Here is a 21,789-nt window from a genome sequence, read left to right as displayed (position 1 = left end):
CATTTATTTTTGTGGCTATCAATTTTCTTAGATTGAGGAAAACTGACATTTTCGTGGATAAACTGATTTCGTGGTTTTGCCAATCTCTATATACAAAGCCTATCAAGTATGGAAAATGTGCTTTTGTTGAACATTTGAATTTGTGGTAAATCTGTACCAAAAAAAAACACATAAATTGGTATCCCCTGAATAATAATGGACCCACAGTAACTAAAAATGTCTAGACATTCTCTCACAGCTTGGATTAGAGATAATAAAGTACACACAAAAACTCTTTTATTCAGTCTTTATTAAAATTGTAAAAATAAATAAAAGGCAAATAAAATATAAATAACAAGTAATATATATGACGCTTAAAAAATCATAACAATCCAAGCATAATAATGATATAACATAATGTAATATGAAAAACATATTTTTAAATAGTCAAAGTCGATAGCTCTTTCCATTTTCATGATTAATTTTTTCTATTATCTAAAGGAAAGATAAATGTATATATAAACTAAAAATTCAATTATAGACACTATTATAAAACCTGGGTTTGAGAAACTTTGGTTTCTAAACTTAATTATTTAATTGAGGGACAATTTTGGGTGAATAACTTATCCAAAATAATTGATCATTTTTAGTTTCCCCATAATTCATATCAATTACTTAAAGCAAATATTAAGTAAATATTTTTGTTTTCTTTCCATTCTATTTAAGGAATGACTGTAATATTTTTTCTGTCTATGAAGAAATAACATCAAAAATGTGGTGCACACTGAATAACCCGCGTAGCCACATTTTTTTTAATGTTATTTCAAATAGACAGAAAAAATATTACAGTCATTTCTTATAATTTAATTCTTAATTCCATTTTAAACCGGAGTAAATCATGAAAATCATGAAAAAACATTGATGACATCACGGTCACATGACAAAATTATGTCTATGAGCTGATAAACAAAACTACTTCAGCCAATCAGAAGACGTGTTACATCCAAAATTAAATTATACAATAATAGAAAATTTGTTTGACTTGTACAATAACAATTATCTTCCCTGAATTTTGAAATTGCAAACATTATCTCCCCTGAATTGATATAATTTTGCAAATGTAAAATCTCTGGCCAAATCAGAAAAATTCTTAGATTTTACATCTATATAACACAGTTACAAGTTTAAAACAATTGTTTTATTATCTTAAGGCAACAACAATTTCTAATTTTGACTATTTAAAAACATTGAAAACTAATGAAATAAAAACATATGCCACTTTCCATCCAATTACATCTAATTTAGATGTTCATTTACCAATGCCTATCAACCCAAAGCAGTAAAAGAAAATAATCATTGGAAGTTGTTTGTGAATATTTATAGATACTACAACAACCTCACAGAAATAAACAGGTATGCATAGATCAACCGTTCTGAATTGGTGAAGGCAGCTTAATAAAGTCATTGAATACTTTGCATAAATATCAATTACTCATTCTAATGCAATATAATGTGTAATTCCCCTTTTGATTTAAAGGCATCTTTCATCACTTTCATTGTAGACAGTAAGAGGCATACTCCACAATGTTATGAAATCTAAGTCAGTTTTTCAAAGATATTTATAAATCATATTTTGCATGTTATTTTAAGACAGGGAGTACTGTATTTGAAGTCATCATTGTCAGTTTGAGATGAAAAAATCTTTTAATTTTATTGGTTTTGCTCTGTTTAGTAATTAGAACTGACGCAGAACTGCACTTGTGACCATCACATCACAATTTATGTTGGCAAGTCTTCATATCATGTGTCTCCAATCTTTATTTGACAAATTCACTTTCCTTACAAATCTTTAAGAAATGGTTATCTTGCATAATCCACTATTCCTACTTTAACAAAAGATACAAATAACAATTGACAAAGATAGAAAGATACTATCAGAGCAACTGCAAAAAGTTAAAGAGATTAAAACAATAAGACACTTACAACAAATGACTGACAACATCTATAAATTGCACATAATACAGAAAGCACTTTTAGTCTACCAGTAACAATAAGTGATATTTACTTTTAAAAGACAATAATCAGTAAATTTTAAAATGTTAAAAATAATATTTTCTTCACAATAACAGTCTTTCATAACACAATCTATAATACATTTCTTAATTAGATTTATATCAAGGAAGAGGATGCCAGTTCGTGCAAAATAGATGAGAGATGAATTTGTCAGAATATTTCCTATAGAGTATGAGACAATTAAATACAATTATTACACTCATCAATTGTAAACAAGAAACTGAAAAAAGAGGTATTGAGTTTTCTTCCTCTCACCTATTAATTAATGAACAAATAAATATTAACCCAGTTTCTAAATACAAATTATTTCAATAATTCTGTCACATTTTTTGTATGCTATTTTGGTGCACAGATTTCCTTTGCCTACCAATATTTGGACTTTGATATGATGGAGGAAAAAAGAGCTGACTACCATTGCTATTTTAATCACATCTTATTTGTAATCTAACAGACAAAAATAAGTGAAAATTAAACACTGCAAAAATAAACAATTTTTGAGTAAGAGATAATAATTTCACCAAATAAAAAAAGGTATAAAATATTTACCAATAATTTTCTATTTGAATCACAATGCCTATCAAAGTTCCAAGAGAAGAGATGACAAGTTTTCATTCGTATTAGTAACTACATCTGATCTTATCTCCTATTATCCTCTAACATGTCATATACGTGTATTGAAAGTTTATGTATTGTTATTTTCATTCTATAAAGAAGATGTTTCAGTTCCTGTAAAAGATTTTATGATATAAATTGTTAAACCTACTAGTAGTTATACAAAATTTCACCATCAAATAAGCTTGAAAACTTGAATTTAGTGTTCTTTCTATTTAAAAAAAATTAAAATTAATGTATTGGTATTATTTTAGAATAAACCAACACCCGTCCAGTTATCAGTTAATATAAAAAATATCAATTATCAAGTAAAAAGGTCATATAATACAAAACATTTTTCTTTTATCAACATTGCAGGTAGGTTTATTAGAAGGTGCACATTTTGACTTACTACAAAAGCTCAGCGAAAATCATTAAAATTAAAGTCCACATCATTTTTGATGGTACCTTCTATGAATGCATTTATTATCAAACATGCAGGTGATAATAATTGTAACAGTACATAAACAAACTGACAAAAACGAAATTGCAAAATCTTGCACCTTCATAATAAACCTTCTTTATGATTGAATTTTAGTTATCATTTTTTATTATCCCAAATGGTGTAAAAAAAAGCCTTCTACTGATAAAGGTTTTCTATAAATAAACATGTCCCAGAAGTAATAATTTGTAAAGTTGAATTTATCTCAAGACACAACTTGGTCTCTCATCACAGTTATCTCCTATTTAATATCATTATACATAAACATGACTACACATAAAACTAACTACCAGTATATAGTTATCACATCATAAACTGCATAGATTATTCATAGTTGTATTATTTCATACAATCTGAAGCAAGACACATACAATATCAACTAATAAGACAATACAAATAGCATTTCATGCCATAAACAAGCAAAACAATCAATAACTGAGATCATGAAGCCTTGTAACTCTCCAATATGGCTAACTTGAGTATAAGTATTGCACTGAATCACCGCCTCATCACATCTGTACTGCTAACGGACCTGAAATGACAAATGCAGGGATTTAGATTGCAGAACTTTACTCTCTATCCTATAAAAAAACAAGAATGTGTCCATAGTACAGGGATGCCCCACTCACACTATCATTTTCTATGTTTAGTGGATTGTGAAATTGAACTAAAAACTCTAATTTGACATTATAATAAGAAAGAACATATCATAGGGAACATGTGTACTAAGTTTCAAGGGGTTAAAACTCTAATTTGGCATTGAAATTAGAAAGATGATATCATAGAAAACATGTGTTCTAAGTTTCAAGTTGATTGGACTTCAATTTCATCAAAAACATTGTAGCCTATAATTCCTTAGCAACATTAGTCCTATTCCTTATAACCCATCCATATACAACAAATAAATTGTACTCCCTATTGCAGCATTCAAACCTCACAAGTTCCTTTATTGCACAACTTATCTAAAGACTTTTGATTTTTATAGTATTGAACAACAAGTAGAGAAAAGTAAAAATATAGAAATTACTGTTTATATAAACAATTCTCATTAAAAATTTCAAAATTTATGATTCATGATGAAACTTGTTTAATGATTGTATGAGGATCCAATTTGATAACTAGCTGTTAAAATCATTCCTGCTTTCTGTGTGCAGTGTACTGAGCATGACTTACAACTGAGAGACCAATTTAATTATGCTTTAACTTCTTTATTTTAGTTGTTCAACTGTTTATGTTAAGTGGTAAATAAACACATGCAACATTACTGAAAATGACATTACACATTCTTTCCACCATGTTTTACTAATGAATGATAGTTTTAAGACAAGTACATATTCAATTTCCACCATTATCCTACATGCAATTAATTATAGCATACAATTCCTTTTTCATTAAACACCATCTAAGATTTGCAGTTTACTCACCTATACCTGAAAGAAGTTTTAAAGTATAATTTAGGAAATTGACAACGAATCATCAAATATTTTTGCAAAATTCTTTGAGAGACAAAATCTAAAAAGTCTGCTCAGTTGGTAGAAGGCTAATTCAATGCGTTTCAGCAAATGGGTGTGATATAGCTTAAGCATAGCAATATGAATATAATTGGAGAAAGAGGGAGGGGTGCTCAGGGCCATTTTCAGTCAAAGTTCCAAAACTCTGGAATGAAAACAAAAAATTTCCAAAAACATATCCTGTCTTACTTTCACCAATTCCAATAATTATATAAAGTTTCTTGTATATGATTCTTAGCATGCTTTAGTTATGGTGCATCATCTAAAAATTTGCTTTATCTGACAGTTAAAGTCCTGTAAATCTGGCAAGACAAACAGAGAAATTCTAAATTAAGAAGGCAATTTCTTTTATAAATCCAAACAATAGTGAAAAGTTTTGAGGAAATCAAATAAGCATAATTGAAAAAGCGCACAATATGTGAAAAAATGTCTTGGTTAAGTACCTTTACTCCTAAAGAACATAATAGAAAAAACTCAAAATGGAAAGTGAGTTTTCATCCTAATGCTGTGTTAAAATTTCATGACAATTGGTTTTCTATTGATTTATCTTTTGAAGAGTTGATTGACAGACAGACAGATTTAACCATCATACCTTTCATCTTTGATGGGTGAGTTGATATGACAAACATCTTTTTTATTTTTCACTAAAACACATAGAAATTTATTTTTTTATTTTTGTTTTTAACATTTACAAATTCTTGATTGCACTAGTATCTAGTTGTTAACATCTGCCCTATATAGTACAAACTATTATATATAGGTTTATCCCTGTGTGTTAATCAGTCTACCCTATATAGTACAAACTATCATATATAGGTTTATCCCTGTGTGTTAATCATGAAATGAACAGGGAATTGACTTGGACGATACTGTATATTCATCATTATTAGTATAATTTACATTTGCATATTACATTTATTTTATGGATATCTGTTTTCTCCGTTAACGGTTTGATATTTACAGTGAATTATTTACAACTCTACAACACATGTGATTTTCCGATGGACTTAAAGTTATGTCTATCATATTCTATTAAGATAGGTTTCTAATATAAAAAGTGTGCCACTTTGATTAAGATGAATTAATATATAATTTTCTTTTGTGTATATATGTATCTACATTGTATTTGAAATATCTTCAATCTTTGATGTTTAATGAAATTAAAGTAGATATTTCAACATGTTTGACTTCTTCAAAATTGAAAACAAGAAGATGTATTGCTACCGGTACTTTAGAAAATAATACGCTTTCGTGTCCCTTGCTAATTTCCTTTTGACAACATTACAAATATCATGCACCATCATCAGTATGCACAAAAATAAGTGATTGTTATGCTTAAAGAGAGAAAACTCTTTTTTACACATTACAAGTTAAATGCTATGTTGATTGACAGACAGACAGATTTAACCATCATACCTTTTGTCTTTGATAGGTGAGTTGATATTATTTTTCACTAAAACACATAGAAAGGTCTTTTTCATGACATCATATTTATTGTGTCAGACCTCATTAGAACACAACTACATATACTCCTTTATAATTTTGCAATAAAAAATTGAGGAATGCTTTTGTTGTACTAAACAGAGTATTTTACTATACAGAGAAATTTGAATTGTAAGGGAGATAACTTGTAACATACCTCTGAAACAATGATGGAAGGCTTACTCTGTGTACTCTTGGTTCTTGTGTGTTATAGCCTAATTATAGTAACAACAGCTACGTTATTTAATCAGATATTGTTATTCACAGAGAGATCTCTACTCATTAATTAGATCAAGACTTTTGTCTATATCATTCTTTCATCTCATAAACACAAGCACACCCATTCATATTAACAAAAGTTTATTATGCTTTTAGCGATTAGTTAAGTACTTAACGCTTTATAGTTCTGTATTTTTATTAGGCCTAATGTAAGTTTTAAAATGATATTTTTTTTATAAAGTCCTAAATTCATGATTTTTAATATAAACTGTTTTCCAGTGTTTCCTTAAATTCTTCATGTTATTCAATGTGGTAATGCGTGATTTTTAGCATAAGTGCATTGTTTTATTAAGGAAAATCAAGTCTAACGTCTTTTTAAAAAATTATAACAAGCATGCAAACCACAATTAATACAAAAAAAACCAACAGACATATAAAGCAAAGCTATTACTTTAGCAAAATATCTGTCATGCAAAATTAAAACATAAAAACTCATAATGAATTTAAAACAGTCTTCTTTTACATATCCAAACAATGCGAAACCATTGTATCAAAACAATTACCTAATATCATTCTTAAATATAGAATCAAGATATGCCAAGTAAGCATTTTCCTTCACCTTTCTTAAAATAGTGGACCATTCTATCCTACTTACCAGCTGTAGGGGTGTCAGGCTGTAGCATGTTGCTGTATACATTAATGGCTACAATTAGGCAACAAAGAAGTATGGGACCAATAATAGCACCTTCCAGTCCCAACCAAAATATACCACCAGCAATGGCAAGACCAGTTATGTATGGATGACCACTGAAAACAGAATAAATCATATACCAGGTGCTGTTCATTTAGAGCTCAATGGACTTTTCAGACTTCTTTCTATGTTGTGATGTTACACTATTGTTTCAGGTGAGAGTGAAGGTTGGTACCTACTAAACCATTTAAACCCACTGCACTTTTTCGAAGTCAGGAACCTGATGTTCAGTGGTTTTTTTTTTTATGTGGTTCATAAGTGTATCTCCATTCTCTTTTTTTTTATTTATAGATTTGACCGTTGGTTTTCCTGTTGCAGGGTTTTACACAAGTAATTTTTGGGGCCATTTATAGCTTGCTGTTCAGTGTGAGCCAAAACTCTTTATTAAAGACCGTACTTTGACCTATAATGGTTTACTTTTACAGATTGTGACTTGGATGGAGAGTTGTCTCATTGGCACTCATATCACATCTTTTTTATATCTATTCAAGAATATAAATGGTTAAAGATGACTCTTTATATAATAATAAAAGCAAATCTTGATAACATTTGTACAGTGATGAAATTACTGAAACCTTTGTAACATTTTCTAAAGCAAATCTATGACCATGGCCCTATGGTCAGACATATTATATTTTATATTTGGATAGTAAATTTGTAGAGCTTTATTTATAAGAACCAACATTACATTTTGGCCATGAATATAGTATTTATAGGATGTTAAAACCCGTTTTATTCACAGAGTGTTGCCTTATTTCCAATGTATTCGATCCTTCTTAGAGATTTTACCCTTTAATTTCACTGAGTATTGTAGTATCTACAACATATGTTGGTAACATGTGAAGTACAAACAGCAATATAGATAATACTCCTTGACCTTTTACTAGCCACAGTTCAAGGACGGCTGGAATTGCAGCCCAATATGTTCCAAGAAATGGCACTGCTGCAAATATTGCTGCAAGAGCTGAAAACAAAACAATTGAAAAATACTCAAATATTTTATTTGCCACTCCTGGATGCCCAAAATTGAGCAGAATAATTACAATATAATTTTCAAACATAATATACAAGTAAATTAAAAATACAGATATGTAACTAGTTGAACCAGGTGCTATTGACCACTAATAACACTCCCTCTATAGGAATACAGTTAACAGAAAGTTATTAAGCCATGGATATGACAATAAATTAAACTACATAGCATGCTCGAATAATGCTTGATACCAAATTTCATGGCGAATTTAATTAAAACAAATCAGCTTACCTGATGGTATGAAGACAATATTCACACCAAAGACAGAATGTGTTAACCATGTGTACAGACCATAGAACACTGCCATTTTTAATGAAGCCATGAACACACCACTAAAATAGAAGCAAAAAATTTACATAAATATCTATAAAATATAGTTGTAACAAGAATATGTATTCATTGATACCATGACACACCAATAAGTAAATAAGTTTCAACAGAATTATTTATGGACCAAATTTATTTTCAAAGCCTATTTATCAAAAATATTATATGACCAATTTGAAATTATTATTTGCTGGATTATTTTTCCTAGCAAAATACATCTAATAGTATAAGTAGACTTTGTGGATAGAGCAAGAAAATGAATCAACTGGAAAGGACTGTTTAGTAAAGCACAAGAAAAAAAGTTTCAATTTTTTTGGCACTTAAACAGAAACTCTGTTTTAAGTTTATGTGACCAAAGCTCCATGGTAAGTTTACAAAAACTTAAGCTGAAGTGGGAGTGAAGAACTGACAGACGAATGCATAAAGGTGAAAAAAGTGTATCGCTACAGGTGATACTATAATACTGTGGATTCATTTATTTTCGTGGATATCAATTTTCGTGGATAGAGAAAAAAAGACGTTTCGTGGTATATGTAAATTCGTGGATCGCTGATTACAAAAAAAAATCAGATACATAATTTGTGGATTTCTTTTTGATTTAGATCATATAACCTCCTTGGTTTGATCAATAATAAAACAAACAAAAAAGAAGGAATTCATTGAAATAGTTTTGAATTGTCAAAATCCTCGCTTGGTCATTCTAGGTTAACGTGTTCATTGAAAACTTCTATTTCAATAATGGACAAAGACAACTAATTATTTGTTTGTTTTACAATTTATAAATTCTTGTCGGAATTCTATAAGGCATTCAAAACTTTATGATTGAAAGCTCATTTCCCTAATCACGATATAATAAACAGTCATATAAGTAAAAGGTGTGAAAATAAATGTTCCTGTCATAAACAATATTACCTACGGGCAATATCCACGTACTTAATCCTAATGATTTTTAATCATTAGTAAACCAAACTATGACACGGTAATTAACAACTTGCAGTTATTTTCCATGAACAGTTTTAATCGATTTTAAAAAGTAAATTATCACTGATATTCGATATATTTATTATTGATTTAATTAAAATACTTGTATCTTCTTTCAATAAAAAAAAACATGTGTTATGTTACAATGTTTATCGCTAGTCAACACTATACCAGAACTGCATAACATAACCGGAAATAAACATCCGACTCCATACACATTTCTCGGGATTATTCTTCGTTGAATTCTTAAATTCGTGGTTCACTGTGACCCACGAAACCCACGAAAATTGGTATACCACGAATAAAAATGAATCCACAGTAGATAGGACAGAAACATAACTGATTTAAAAATTAACATTATCATTCTTTGTAATTATAAGGTGATTCAAAACCTAAGGTAGTAGTTGTGTAGTAGAGTAAAAATAAGTGGTCGTCATGAGGTATTCACAGTTTTCTTTGAAAAAGTACCAGTAAGCACTAACCAACATTAAAGACAACAAAACTCTTAAATTACAGCATTTTAATTGTTTTATTGGTTGACATGTATCCCCATCAAGGTTGGTGTCTTCAGGACAAGTATACATATGCAAACAAACAGTGAAGTAATATTAGTGTGGATAATGCAGTTTGTCAGAAGTCATGTTACAATAATTATTGTTATGGTAGCATTATTGTATTAGGCAATAAGCTGTTAACTACAACATAATCAGATATATGTGACACAAATATCTCCCTTTCAGAAGAATTTATACATTCTTTTAATATAACTTACCCTACTGCTTCTTGTACAGCTTGTCCAAAACTGTTTCCTTGGTGTGTTACACTGATACTAGAAAACCATTCTACTGGTTTATACTGATCTCCACTTGATGCCAGCAGGTAGAAAAGGGTTGTAAGGAAAATGGCCTATTTGAAAAAAATTGAAATGCTTTACTTAAATTATTTGTTATTCTTGAAATGCTATTCTTAGCTTTATTTTGTATGGAACATAACTTTATTGCAAATTGTGTGTGCATAAAAAAAGTTAATCCATGTTCTTAAAGAGTTTTTGAGATGTGGGTCAAGATGCAAAAATATGTGCTAACTGAAGGTAATCCAAAAGTTTTTTATAGTTAATATATACTGCATCTGTGCTATTTGAGCAGTCAAATTGCATTGACTGTATATTCATATATATACTGCATCTGTGCTATTTGAGCAGTCAAATTGCATTGACTGTATATTCATATATATACTGCATCTGTGCTATTTGAGCAGTCAAATTGCATTGACTGTATATTCATATGTGATATACAGTCAATGACAGTATTATTACATAAATACCTTGTTTATGACGTTGACAATGTGTTTCCGTAGAGTTTTATTTATGACGTCAATAAAACATACAGGTTCGCGGAAATTTTGTGTCTTCCACTCAAAATTAAGAAATGATGATTTTTACCCTAAATACTACATTTAGAACAGTTATAACAGTTGCAGTATATTAAGAATAACCATACATTGTCTCGAAATATCAATGTTATTAATACTTGGCTCAAAACAGGTAGAAATGCTCGGCACAGCCTCGCTTTCTACCTGTTTCTAAGCCTTGTACAAATAACATTGATATTTTGAGACAATGTATGGTTATTCTATATGTAATATACAGTCACTGACCGTATATTGCCTTGTTTATAAAGTTAACAATGCATGTCCATAGAGTTTTATTTATGACGTCAATAAAACATACAGGTTCACGGAAATTTAACGTTGTCTGCTCCAAATTAAAATATGGTTTTTCCCCGAAATACTACATTTAGAACAGTTATAAGAGTTGCAGTATATAAAGAATAACCATACATTGTCTCGAAATATCAATGTTATTTGTACTCGGCTCGAAACAGGTAGAAATGCTCGGCACAGCCTCGCTTTCTTCCTGTTTCTAAAACTTGTACAAATAAACATTGATATTTCGAGACAATGTATGGTTATTCTATATATATCTAATAAGTGGTAGAAAACACAAATATATAACATTCTTTTAAATTAGAAATATGAAAAATTTGTAATGTGTTAATACATACAGAAGACAGTACGAAATTGAGAATTGCAGTTCCTCCTCCAAAAACCAATGACAAAGTAGCTGTTAAAAGGTTAAATACCAGGTTCATGTTACCTTTCAGGACTAACCATATTGATTCCAATACCTACAATATAAAAAACAAGAAAACATTACATATATGGAAGGTTTTATTATTGAGAAAATTATATTTTGCAAAATTAAAAAACTTAAATTTCTTTTCACACATAAAATTGGAGGTATTTGCAATATTATGAACAATATTTATATAGAGATTTGATACAATTTGTTCTCAAGAGAAATGTTGGCAAGAGAGCTTATAATGTAAATTTTCCATATCAATTATATTTCCAAGGGTATCCATGATAGTTCTGAGGTTAATTGACCATTTCAGCTATGTTGACTTAAAATAGATCTATTTTGCTGACCATGTTTGCTAAAACATCATAAACAATCCAAACTGTTGAAATGTTGAACACGACACATCCTTCATGTCCATTGAGAATTACTGACATCTCTTTGCTACCCATGATTTGTATTCTGTTTTAAACCCTGTATATAGACCTGGTGTAATAAAATATCAACCAACATCATCTGTCTGATAGCCAATACGGCTTATTACATTAATGTGTCTTATGTTATGAACTCTTATTCCCTGAATACACGTTTTCGTGAGTCAATAAACATACCAAAAAAAGTATCCGTTTTGGAGGAATTTTGTTGTGATAATTAGCAAAAATATGCAGTATCTGGGTTCTTTTTAATGTCTTCTATTTCTATTCATATGAACAAATTATGTGGGATATAAACATTGAGACAGCAACCCGTTTACAAAATAGTAAAGAAAGCTTTTCAGTTTACATGTAATAGAATTTTATAGTGTACCTACTCATAGTTATAATATAATGTTTCCATTTAAAACAGATTCAGCAAAAAAGGACAAATTTGATGAATATGACAAAATGAAAATTGACAAGCTTTCAATTCATTGGTTTATCAATCTTAAAAAGATAAAAGTGTTGAAATTTAACTCACGGACATAAAAGTACCAATATTTTCCTTGACAAAAGGAATAACTTGTCCAAGATTGAAACGGTCACCATTGGTAACAAATTCCCATAGTGACTGTAGATTCATGAAGTCTGCTGTCTGGATTCCAGTTGTAATCTCCTGTGTGTTACTACTAGCATTCTGTAAAACACAATCATTTTACTGTTAATATTAGTTAAGGGACATAACTTAACAATCAATGGTATGCTGGCGTCAACTATTTTCATAAATCATAAGATTTTGTTCCACATGAATGTTTAAAAAAGTATTGATGAAGGTATCTGTAAAAAAAATTACTATTTTGAAAATGTTTTTTTTTCTTTTACATGAAGGTTGCTGGCATACTGATTTTATTTAGTAGCTGATTCTTTGGTACATTTTGTACCATCAAAATACAAATATTACTGAACTGAAACTACACAACATTAAACCCTTCCATATATCAATATTTCATGTACAGATTCTTTCAAATACTACCATATGCTTCCAAGTGGAATTGGACAGGCATAGCAAAATAAGTGATGTACACTGTTAATAAAATATTGTTAGTTTAAGAACTTAAATTCAGTGAAAAGTAGTACATAAAAAAAGAATCATAAAATCATTGTACATTTATGCAGAAAAAATCTGCTCAATATCAATTATAAAAAAAGTCCTGAGAACTGTTGATTTGACAATGATGAAGTGACCAGTTGAAAAGATGAAAGTGCAGATATAAGTATCCCTAAATGTCCCCGCCGATGAGCTTGATTGATTGTAGATTGCTTTACACAGCATCAGCACAAAAAGGTTATATCGCGGCAACCCTGCCAATGAGTGGTAGGGCCATAAAATCTCACAGCTAAGTGTTAAAAATATGTAATAATTAAGAAATAATTCTTTCATGCCATGCTCTACACTCATTTTAACATGGGTAGGCATTATATTTGTTAATATCTTAATACCGAGCGTTAGCAAGGTATTAAATGTTTACAAATATAATGCCTACCCATGTTAAAATGAGCATAGAGCATGGCATGATAGAATTATTTCAATTCTAATAGGAATATTTTGAACTTTTGTACTTCGAAGCGGACCTATAGTAGATGCTCAAAATGTTGCCATTTTGATTTGATGAACAAAAACCTCATAGAAAAATCAAGTTTATCAATAAAAAAAGAACAGAAACATTTAAAATTACTTTTAGAATGTTTTTATGTAATTTCCTAGCGAGCAACACCAACAAAAATGTCCATTTTGATCTCTGGCGTTGTTCAAAATTCATCTGACGTTGCAATTTCAATTGTGACAACAGTCACGTGCAGCCCATGTTCTATTCGAATTAGAACATGGCTTTGTACCCAAAGCTAAAGAAGAACGTCATATTAGAATTAATAATAAACTGTAAGGGAGGAGTTTCTTCTGTCATTTTCAGAGAGGTAGCACTATTAGTATGTTTCTGATCAACTATAAATATCCTTCACTTTGTCTTGTATAAACAATTACATAACCTGTTATCTAAAAAAATCTATCTTGGAATACATTGCTTCATTCTGCCCTTGTCTACCAATAAATTCTTCAAATAGATTAAGCTCTTCTTGTTTATATATATAAAAAAAGATATTGAAGAATACTCTCCAACGTTAAATCATTCCCCATTACCATCATACATCCTTGTCCAGTGTTGGTAGTAAATAACAGTTCATATTTATTTTTTAATGGTACCAATTTATACCAATGCCATGCCATAATATTTTGATTTGATTTAATTTACCAAAATGACTGTCCTGTCTTATTTTCATATACATATTAAACATTTTATTACTATATCAAAATCTTTTTATTTTTTATTTTTCATTTCTTTTTAATTTCTTCAATAGAAAAGTGTTTGTGGGAACATTCTGTTTGGAATGGATACTATATTAACCCCAAGCAATAATCTCATCATAGATATCGGGATTAAAATTTTGAGTGACAGACAGGCTTTTTGTTGTCAAAAGGACTCATCAGGGAAGCTCGAATCAAAACAATTAAACAGAACAAATAAAGTATGAAGTTAAAGAGCAATGAGATTGATAATGAATGTTAAAACATGATCTTCTATGGCTCTATATATATACTTTAAATTACAAAGTCTTCTTTAAAGAACAGAAATGACAGATTATTATTTAGACAGGTCACAGCTGTATAAAGTGCTAATAATGACAAGTGTTTTAGACATGAAGAAAAGAAAGGTTAAGAATACTACACTACACACTGGACATGATGTTTTCACCACATCTCACCACAAACTTTCAAATCTTACCGCTCGCCATAACCAAAGTCTTGTATAGGAAATCTGTTATCATATATAAGGACAAAGTTAGAGCCATTATAAATATAGATATGTGAAGATACATGCAACTACCTACAACTACCAAGTTACAAATATCTACAACTATTTATAAGTGTTTGTAGTTAGAGCTAATTTCCTAATGCTTGTAGATTAAGTCTTTGGTTGGCATGCTTACCATGTTTGAATAAACATTTGCTCATGCATTGTAATCAAGATTGACATCTGCAAACAATATATATAGGCCAATTAAAACCTGTATACTTTATATTCAAATTTGATTGGATGTGATCCTGGGGTTAGGAACACCCAATTGTGCATACTTTAGTGTTTGCATATGTCATCCTAAAAACACAATGCTTGAGTAAACATTTATACATAAAAAGCAAGCAAGCCAACCAAAGTCTAAATCTACAAGCATTAGGAAATAAGCCTCTATATTGTGACTGTTAAACTTTAATAAAGAATACAATTTCACTACATTGAAGCTAAACATCAAGTACTGCAACAAAGTATACATTTTTTTCACATTTTTAAAATATTGTAAGAATTTATAATGTCCATGTTCATTTTATTTACATAAAAAAATGAAAATAATTTAATAGTTCATTTTCACAGCATATTAGTATTTCATTTCATCATTTGGTTTTTATGTTAATCAGTAAAAACTAAGATTAGACAAGGAAAGGTCTATGCTTCAACTCAAAATTTTATGGTGACAGCTTTTTGTAACATTGTTTTTAAGGTTTTAGATAACACCTTAAAGTATTTTCTACATCCACTAAGTAGAGTAACCAAAGGGAGGGAAGTCTGTTACATACCTATCATACAATACAAACATGAAATTCAGCTTAAACAATTTTCTTCCCTTCTACTTTCAAGGTTAATGGTTGGTTTTGAAATATTTCCTCTCTATGAAACAAGACCACAGAAAGGGTTGATATGAAAGGTGTACTTTAAAGGAATTCATTTTGTTGGAATCATCATTTTTAACACCCATTACATAAACTAATTTAAGCTTGAGTTAATATACGAGTTATATGTAAATTCTTACATATATACAGGGGTCGAAATTAGCGATGGTCCGGGACCAGTAGAATGTGCGTTGGACCAGTAGATTTTGTCAGCTGGTGGTCCGGCGGACCAGTAGAAATTTGTCGATAAAAATCACTGATTGCATCGCAATCTCCGTTTGTTTACAAAACAATTTACCTGTGAAATCAATTACACAGTATTGAGGGGTATTACAATTGATCAAGTTAATTAATATCTCGGGTGAGCGTCCTTCACAACAATTTTTGGAAGGACTTAAATAAGTGAAAATCAAGAGGAAGATCGAAATTAAGTATATGAAATTGACAAAAGGAAACGCAAATACCAAAAATCATGGGAAAAAGATCGCAAATGGTGGAATTATATAGTAGATCGGAATGTTTGCAGGACCAGTAGATTTGGAGCCGGACCAGTAGAGTTTTCAGTCCACTGGTCCGGCTGGCCAGTACAAAAGAAAGCTTAAATTCGACCCCTGCATATATATATATATATTAGGAGAATTTAAAATATGTGTGCAAAAAAAATCCCCAATCTATTCAAATGAATTACATATGAGTAAAAGAATCATAGAAAGGAAACTAAATGCGGAAATGAAATACAAATTTGTGGAACACTGAGGGTAATTTGTTTTTACTTTTAAAGATAAATCAATGCTAATTTGAAAACAAACAAAATATTTGAATTATTATCAAGGTTATACGTAAACTAATACTTTTGCAGTAAAATCTAAGAAAATCCATATAGACAAAATCACCACAAGATATATTTCAAACTTACATTTGAGCTATTCTAAAATAAAAATACATCAAACATAACTTAATAGATTATTCCTTAACATTAAGATAAATAATACATAAAAATATGTAGCATAATCTAAAACATTGGGATTTTAGACTGAAGACACTATCAATGGGTTCTAACAACATTATGATATAAACCTGTAACAACCAACCATAAAGCTAATGAAAACTTTGCATACACACATGCAAATTACATCCTAGGGATTAAATAACTGGTTAAAAGATAAGAAAAATTTAATTTGCTACGAATATGACAAAAATCATTAATTATGAAACATATTTGTGCAAATAAAAGATGGAAGACAAGAAAGTTCCAAAAATATTTAGATGAGAGCTGCACGTCTTCATGTTCATACAGACAAACACCTTGCTAAATTATTTAATTGGTACATTTTTTGTACTTGCACAAAGTTTATACTTGCTGATCTAAAGATCATTCGAAATATTTACAAAATTCTATGTATATCTGTACATCAATTTCATGATCTTACATCAAACTATAAATAAATATTTGTACAAATGTAGAAAAGCAGTTACCATTAAGTTTTACAAATATTGAATCATTTATTGAATAAAAAATTTATGGCAAAGATTTACAAGAGAAAAACTACAGTGATATGGTCATTTATGAACATACGACATAGAACATATTAATCAGTCTTTCATAGTTAACTAATTTATCTAAGGATAAAAATAATCACACCCTCTTCTTCCATTCTTCTGTATAATTGATTATATATCTTCCTCCATTGAACTCTGATATCATATGTCCATAACCCTTATTTGGACCATTATTACAAAAGTAAATAACTTAACTAAATCTAAATTCACCAACTATTCTGAAGTAAGTACAGGAGCAAACTCAAATAAATAATTGTAGAAATTCATAATTTTTTAAGATAATAATTAGAATTCTCAAAATTCAAGACTAAAACAGCTTCAAAACAATTGATATACAATGTATAACCTGTACAATGTTATAAATACATACCCTGGCCAGCCAGTTCTCATACAAGTTGTCCCATACTTCCAACACTTGGTTCTCTAACTGTGTATTATTACTTGTGGCTTTTTCACCATCTACAAGGTCACGAACCTAAAATATAAATATACTAATTTCTAAATTAATGATGCACTAATATCTTATATTTCAGCTAAAAAATGTTTAAAAAAGCACTATTGGTAACTTTCAGAAATTGATACAGATATTTATGGTCGTAAGCTGTGATGTTTAATTTTACATTAATACAATGGAACCGACACAAATAATTGAGTGATCTTTTATCTGAATCTCTGGAAAATTGAGTGCAGCATACAGCTGGCTATTTCAATCTTTACAATTAACAAGCTAAATATTTAACTATATAAAAGATTTGAATTTAACTTAATATGTTAGGAACAAGAACCTGAAAAGTTTTGTTTGTTTATAACTGAACAAGTTTTTTCAGAATTCCCTTTTGCAATAGCAAGATAAATTTTTACAAATTCCCACCTTCGATGCTATCCAGTTCCTTCCATATTAGATAAGTATGCCCTACCATCGAGTCCATAGCTTACCTTAGATGCTATCCAGTTCCTTCCATACAGATAAGCATTCCCTACCATTGAGTCCATAGCTTTTTGCATTTCTTCTCCATCTGGCAACCAGCTTCAATCATAAAACATGGTAAAACATCTAGGGACATTTTTCTTACGGCCTCATGAACATTTCATTGTATGTTTACACAAATCTAATTTCCATATGGAAATTTCTTGTTAATTGTTTTCAAAACTAATGGCTGTGTTCATTATTGTTATGGAGACATTAAGCTATGATTTACTTTAAATTAGTATCTTGAATATAAAATAAAACTGCTGGAATGTATATGTATGGACAATAAATTATCTTTTAAAATAAGTGCATCATCTGTTTTTTAAACCTTTTGATCCTCCAAGAATAAGAGTTGTGGTATGGAACTCAAACTAATCTTAACAAAAGTGCACACACTGAAATGTCTCGCCTTCTTTATTAATCATTGATATTATGTTGATAGTCCTAAGTATAAAGCTTTATTTCAACTGTCACATAAACTTAACATTAACCAAGATAGCTAAACAAAGACCAATGAACCATGAAAATGAGGTCAAGGTCAGATGAACCATGCCAGGCAGACATGTACAGCTAACAAAGCTTCCATACAACAAATATAGTTGACCTATTACTAATAGTTTAAGAAAAATAGACCAAAACACAACCAGATGCTCCGCAGGGCGTAGCTTTATACGACCGCAGAGGTTGAACCCTGAACGGTTGGGGCAAGTATGGACACAACATTCAAGCTGGATTCAGCTCTAAATTTGGATTGTGATTAAATAGTTGACACAGCATAGGTTTCTGACACAGAATGAATGTGTTCTAATGAACTTAAAATTTTTGTTTTCTCTTAGAGCAATTCACTATGCTGTTGAATATTAATCCTCTCAAAACAAGAATGTGTCGTCAGTACACGAATGCCCCACTCGCACTATCATTTTCCATGTTCAGTGGACCGTAAAATTGGGGTAAAAACTCTAATTTGGCATTAAAATTAGAAAGATCATATCATAGGGGACATGTGTACTAAGTTTGAAGTCGATTGGACTTAAACTTCATCAAAAACTACCTTGACCAAAAACTTTAACCTGAAGCGGGACAGACGGACGGACGAACGGACGAACGAACGGACAGACGGACGGACGGACGGACGCACAGACCAGAAAACATAATGCCCCTCTACTATCGTAGGTGGGGCATAAAAATGTTTGAAGAAATTTTCTTTTTTATTTATGAAATTTCAAATGAGAAAAATTGAACCCAATTTTTTTAATCACATCCCCCTTTCCCTTATTCCAAAACTAATCTCAATTAAAATTTCTAATGGAGTTTGCAACAATAACTACTCATTTAAATACATCATAAAATATTAAGATGTAAAAAAAACTGCTTGTTATCACTGAATGTTATTTATTATAATTTATCAGTTGGTAGTAAAAAGTGAATATACATTGTATATTGTATATAACAAAGATTTAAGTTGATTCTGGACAAAGAAAGATAACTCCAATTAAAAAAAAATCTTGCTATTGCACAATATTTTGCAATTAGATATTTCTTGCTTACTATTCTGGACAAAGAAAGATAACTCTAATTAAAAAAAAATTTGCTATTTCACAATATTGTGCAATTAGATATTTCTTGCCATTGCGCAATACTGTGCAATTGAAAAGACTTGCTATTGCACAACACTTAATATAATAATTTTAGATCCTGATTTGGACCAACTTGAAAACTGGGCCCATAATAAAAAATCTAAGTACATTTTTGGATTCAGCATATCAAAGAACCCCAAGATTTCAATTTTTGTTGAAATCAGACTAAGTTTAATTTTGGACCCTTTGGACTTTAGTGTAGACCAATTTGAAAACAGGACCAAAAATGAAGAATCTACATACACAGTTAGATTTGGTATATCAAAGAACCCCATTTATTCAATTTTTGATGAAATCAAACAAAGTTTAATTTTGGACCCCGATTTGGACCAACTTGAAAACTGGGCCAATAATCAAGAATCTAAGTACATTTTTAGATTCAGCATATCAAAGAACCTAACTGATTCATTTTTTGTCAAAATCAAACTAAGTTTAATTTTGGACCCTTTGGACCTTAATGTAGACCAATTTGAAAACGGGACCAAAAGTTAAGAATCTACATACACAGTCATGACAGTTAGATTCGACATATCAAAAAAAACCCAATTAGTCAATTTTGATGAAATCAAACAAAGTTTAATTTTGGACCCTTTGGGCCCCTTATTCTGTTGGGACCAAAACTCCCAAAATCAATACCAACCTTCCTTTTATGGTCATAAACCTTGTGTTTAAATTTCATAGATTTCTATTTACTTATACTAACGTTATGGTGCGAAAACCAAGAAAAATGCTTATTTGGGTCCCTTTTTGGCCCCTAATTCCTAAACTGTTGGGACCTAAACTCCCAAAATCAATACCAACCTTCCTTTTGTAGTCATTAACATTGTGTTTAAATTTCATTGATTTCTATTTACTTAAACTAAAGTTATTGTGCGAAAACCAAGAATAATGCTTATTTGGGCCCTTTTTTGGCCCCTAATTCCTAAAATGTTGAAACCTAAACTCCCAAAATCAATCCCAACCGTTCTTTTGTGGTCATAAACCTTGTGTCAAAATTTCATAGATTTCTATTAACTTAAACTAAAGTTATAGTGCGAAAACCAAGAAAATGCTTATTTGGGCCCTTTTTGGCCCCTAATTCCTAAAATGTTGGGACCAAAACTCCCAAAATCAATACCAACCTTCCTTTTGTGGTCATAAACCTTGTGTTAAAATTTCATAGATTTCCATTCACTTTTACTAAAGTTAGAGTGCGAAAACTAAAACGTGATAGCAATATACGACGAAAAATTTTTCAAATTTTGCGGTCGTATAAAAACTTAACACTGTGCAATGAACCGTGCAATTGAGGTCATGGTCAAATAAAACCTGCAAGACTGACATATAGATCATAATATATTTCCATACACCAAATATAGTTGACCTTTGGCATATACAATTAGATAAAAAGACAAAAACTTAAAATAGGTCAGATGACATCTGCCCGCTAGACATGTACACCTTACAATCATGCCATACAACAAATATAGTAGACCTATTGCATAAAGTATGAGAAAAACAGACCAAAACACAAAAACTTAACTATAACCACTGAACCATGAAAATGAGGACAAGGTCAGATGACACCTGCCAGTTGGACATGTACACCTTGCAGTCCTTCCATACACCAAATATATTAGCCCTATTGCTTATAGTATCTGAGATATGGACTTGACCACCAAAACTTAACCTTGTTCACTGATCCATGAAATGAGGTCGAGGTCAAGTGAAAACTGTCTGACGGGCATGAGGACCTTGCAAGGTACGCACATACCAAATATAGTTATCCTATTACTTATAATAAGAGAGAATTCAAAATTACAAAAATTCTGAACTTGTTTTTCAAGTGGTCACTGAACC

General features: G+C 30.3%; 1 protein-coding gene across 3 annotated transcripts in view; it reads right to left on the bottom strand.

Annotated features, from left to right (window-relative positions):
- Window positions 1–271: 271 nt before the first annotated feature.
- Window positions 272–21,789, bottom strand: part of LOC143064471 (transmembrane protein 245-like) — a 31,371-nt gene continuing 9,853 nt past the window's right edge. Inside the window, exons 8-18 of one of the 3 annotated variants that reach the window (XM_076237314.1) lie at window positions 18,280–18,370; window positions 17,714–17,818; window positions 14,843–14,875; window positions 12,544–12,699; window positions 11,513–11,635; window positions 10,222–10,355; window positions 8,373–8,473; window positions 7,898–8,072; window positions 7,013–7,164; window positions 6,296–6,353; window positions 272–3,677 (exon numbers count right to left, since the gene is read on the bottom strand). In XM_076237314.1, coding sequence (XP_076093429.1) covers window positions 3,644–3,677; window positions 6,296–6,353; window positions 7,013–7,164; window positions 7,898–8,072; window positions 8,373–8,473; window positions 10,222–10,355; window positions 11,513–11,635; window positions 12,544–12,699; window positions 14,843–14,875; window positions 17,714–17,818; window positions 18,280–18,370 — 1,162 coding nt within the window. In that variant the 3' untranslated portion in view covers window positions 272–3,643. The remainder of the gene's footprint in view (window positions 3,678–6,295; window positions 6,354–7,012; window positions 7,165–7,897; window positions 8,073–8,372; window positions 8,474–10,221; window positions 10,356–11,512; window positions 11,636–12,543; window positions 12,700–14,842; window positions 14,876–17,713; window positions 17,819–18,279; window positions 18,371–21,789) is intronic. The other 2 variants (XM_076237316.1, XM_076237315.1) reach the window with 2 other exon arrangements.

The sequence above is a fragment of the Mytilus galloprovincialis genome, chromosome 2, assembly GCF_965363235.1.
Source record: "Mytilus galloprovincialis chromosome 2, xbMytGall1.hap1.1, whole genome shotgun sequence".
Taxonomy (NCBI): Eukaryota; Metazoa; Mollusca; class Bivalvia; order Mytilida; family Mytilidae; genus Mytilus; species Mytilus galloprovincialis.
Note: the sequence above shows the minus strand (reverse complement) of the source record. Positions and strands in the feature narration are given on the sequence as shown.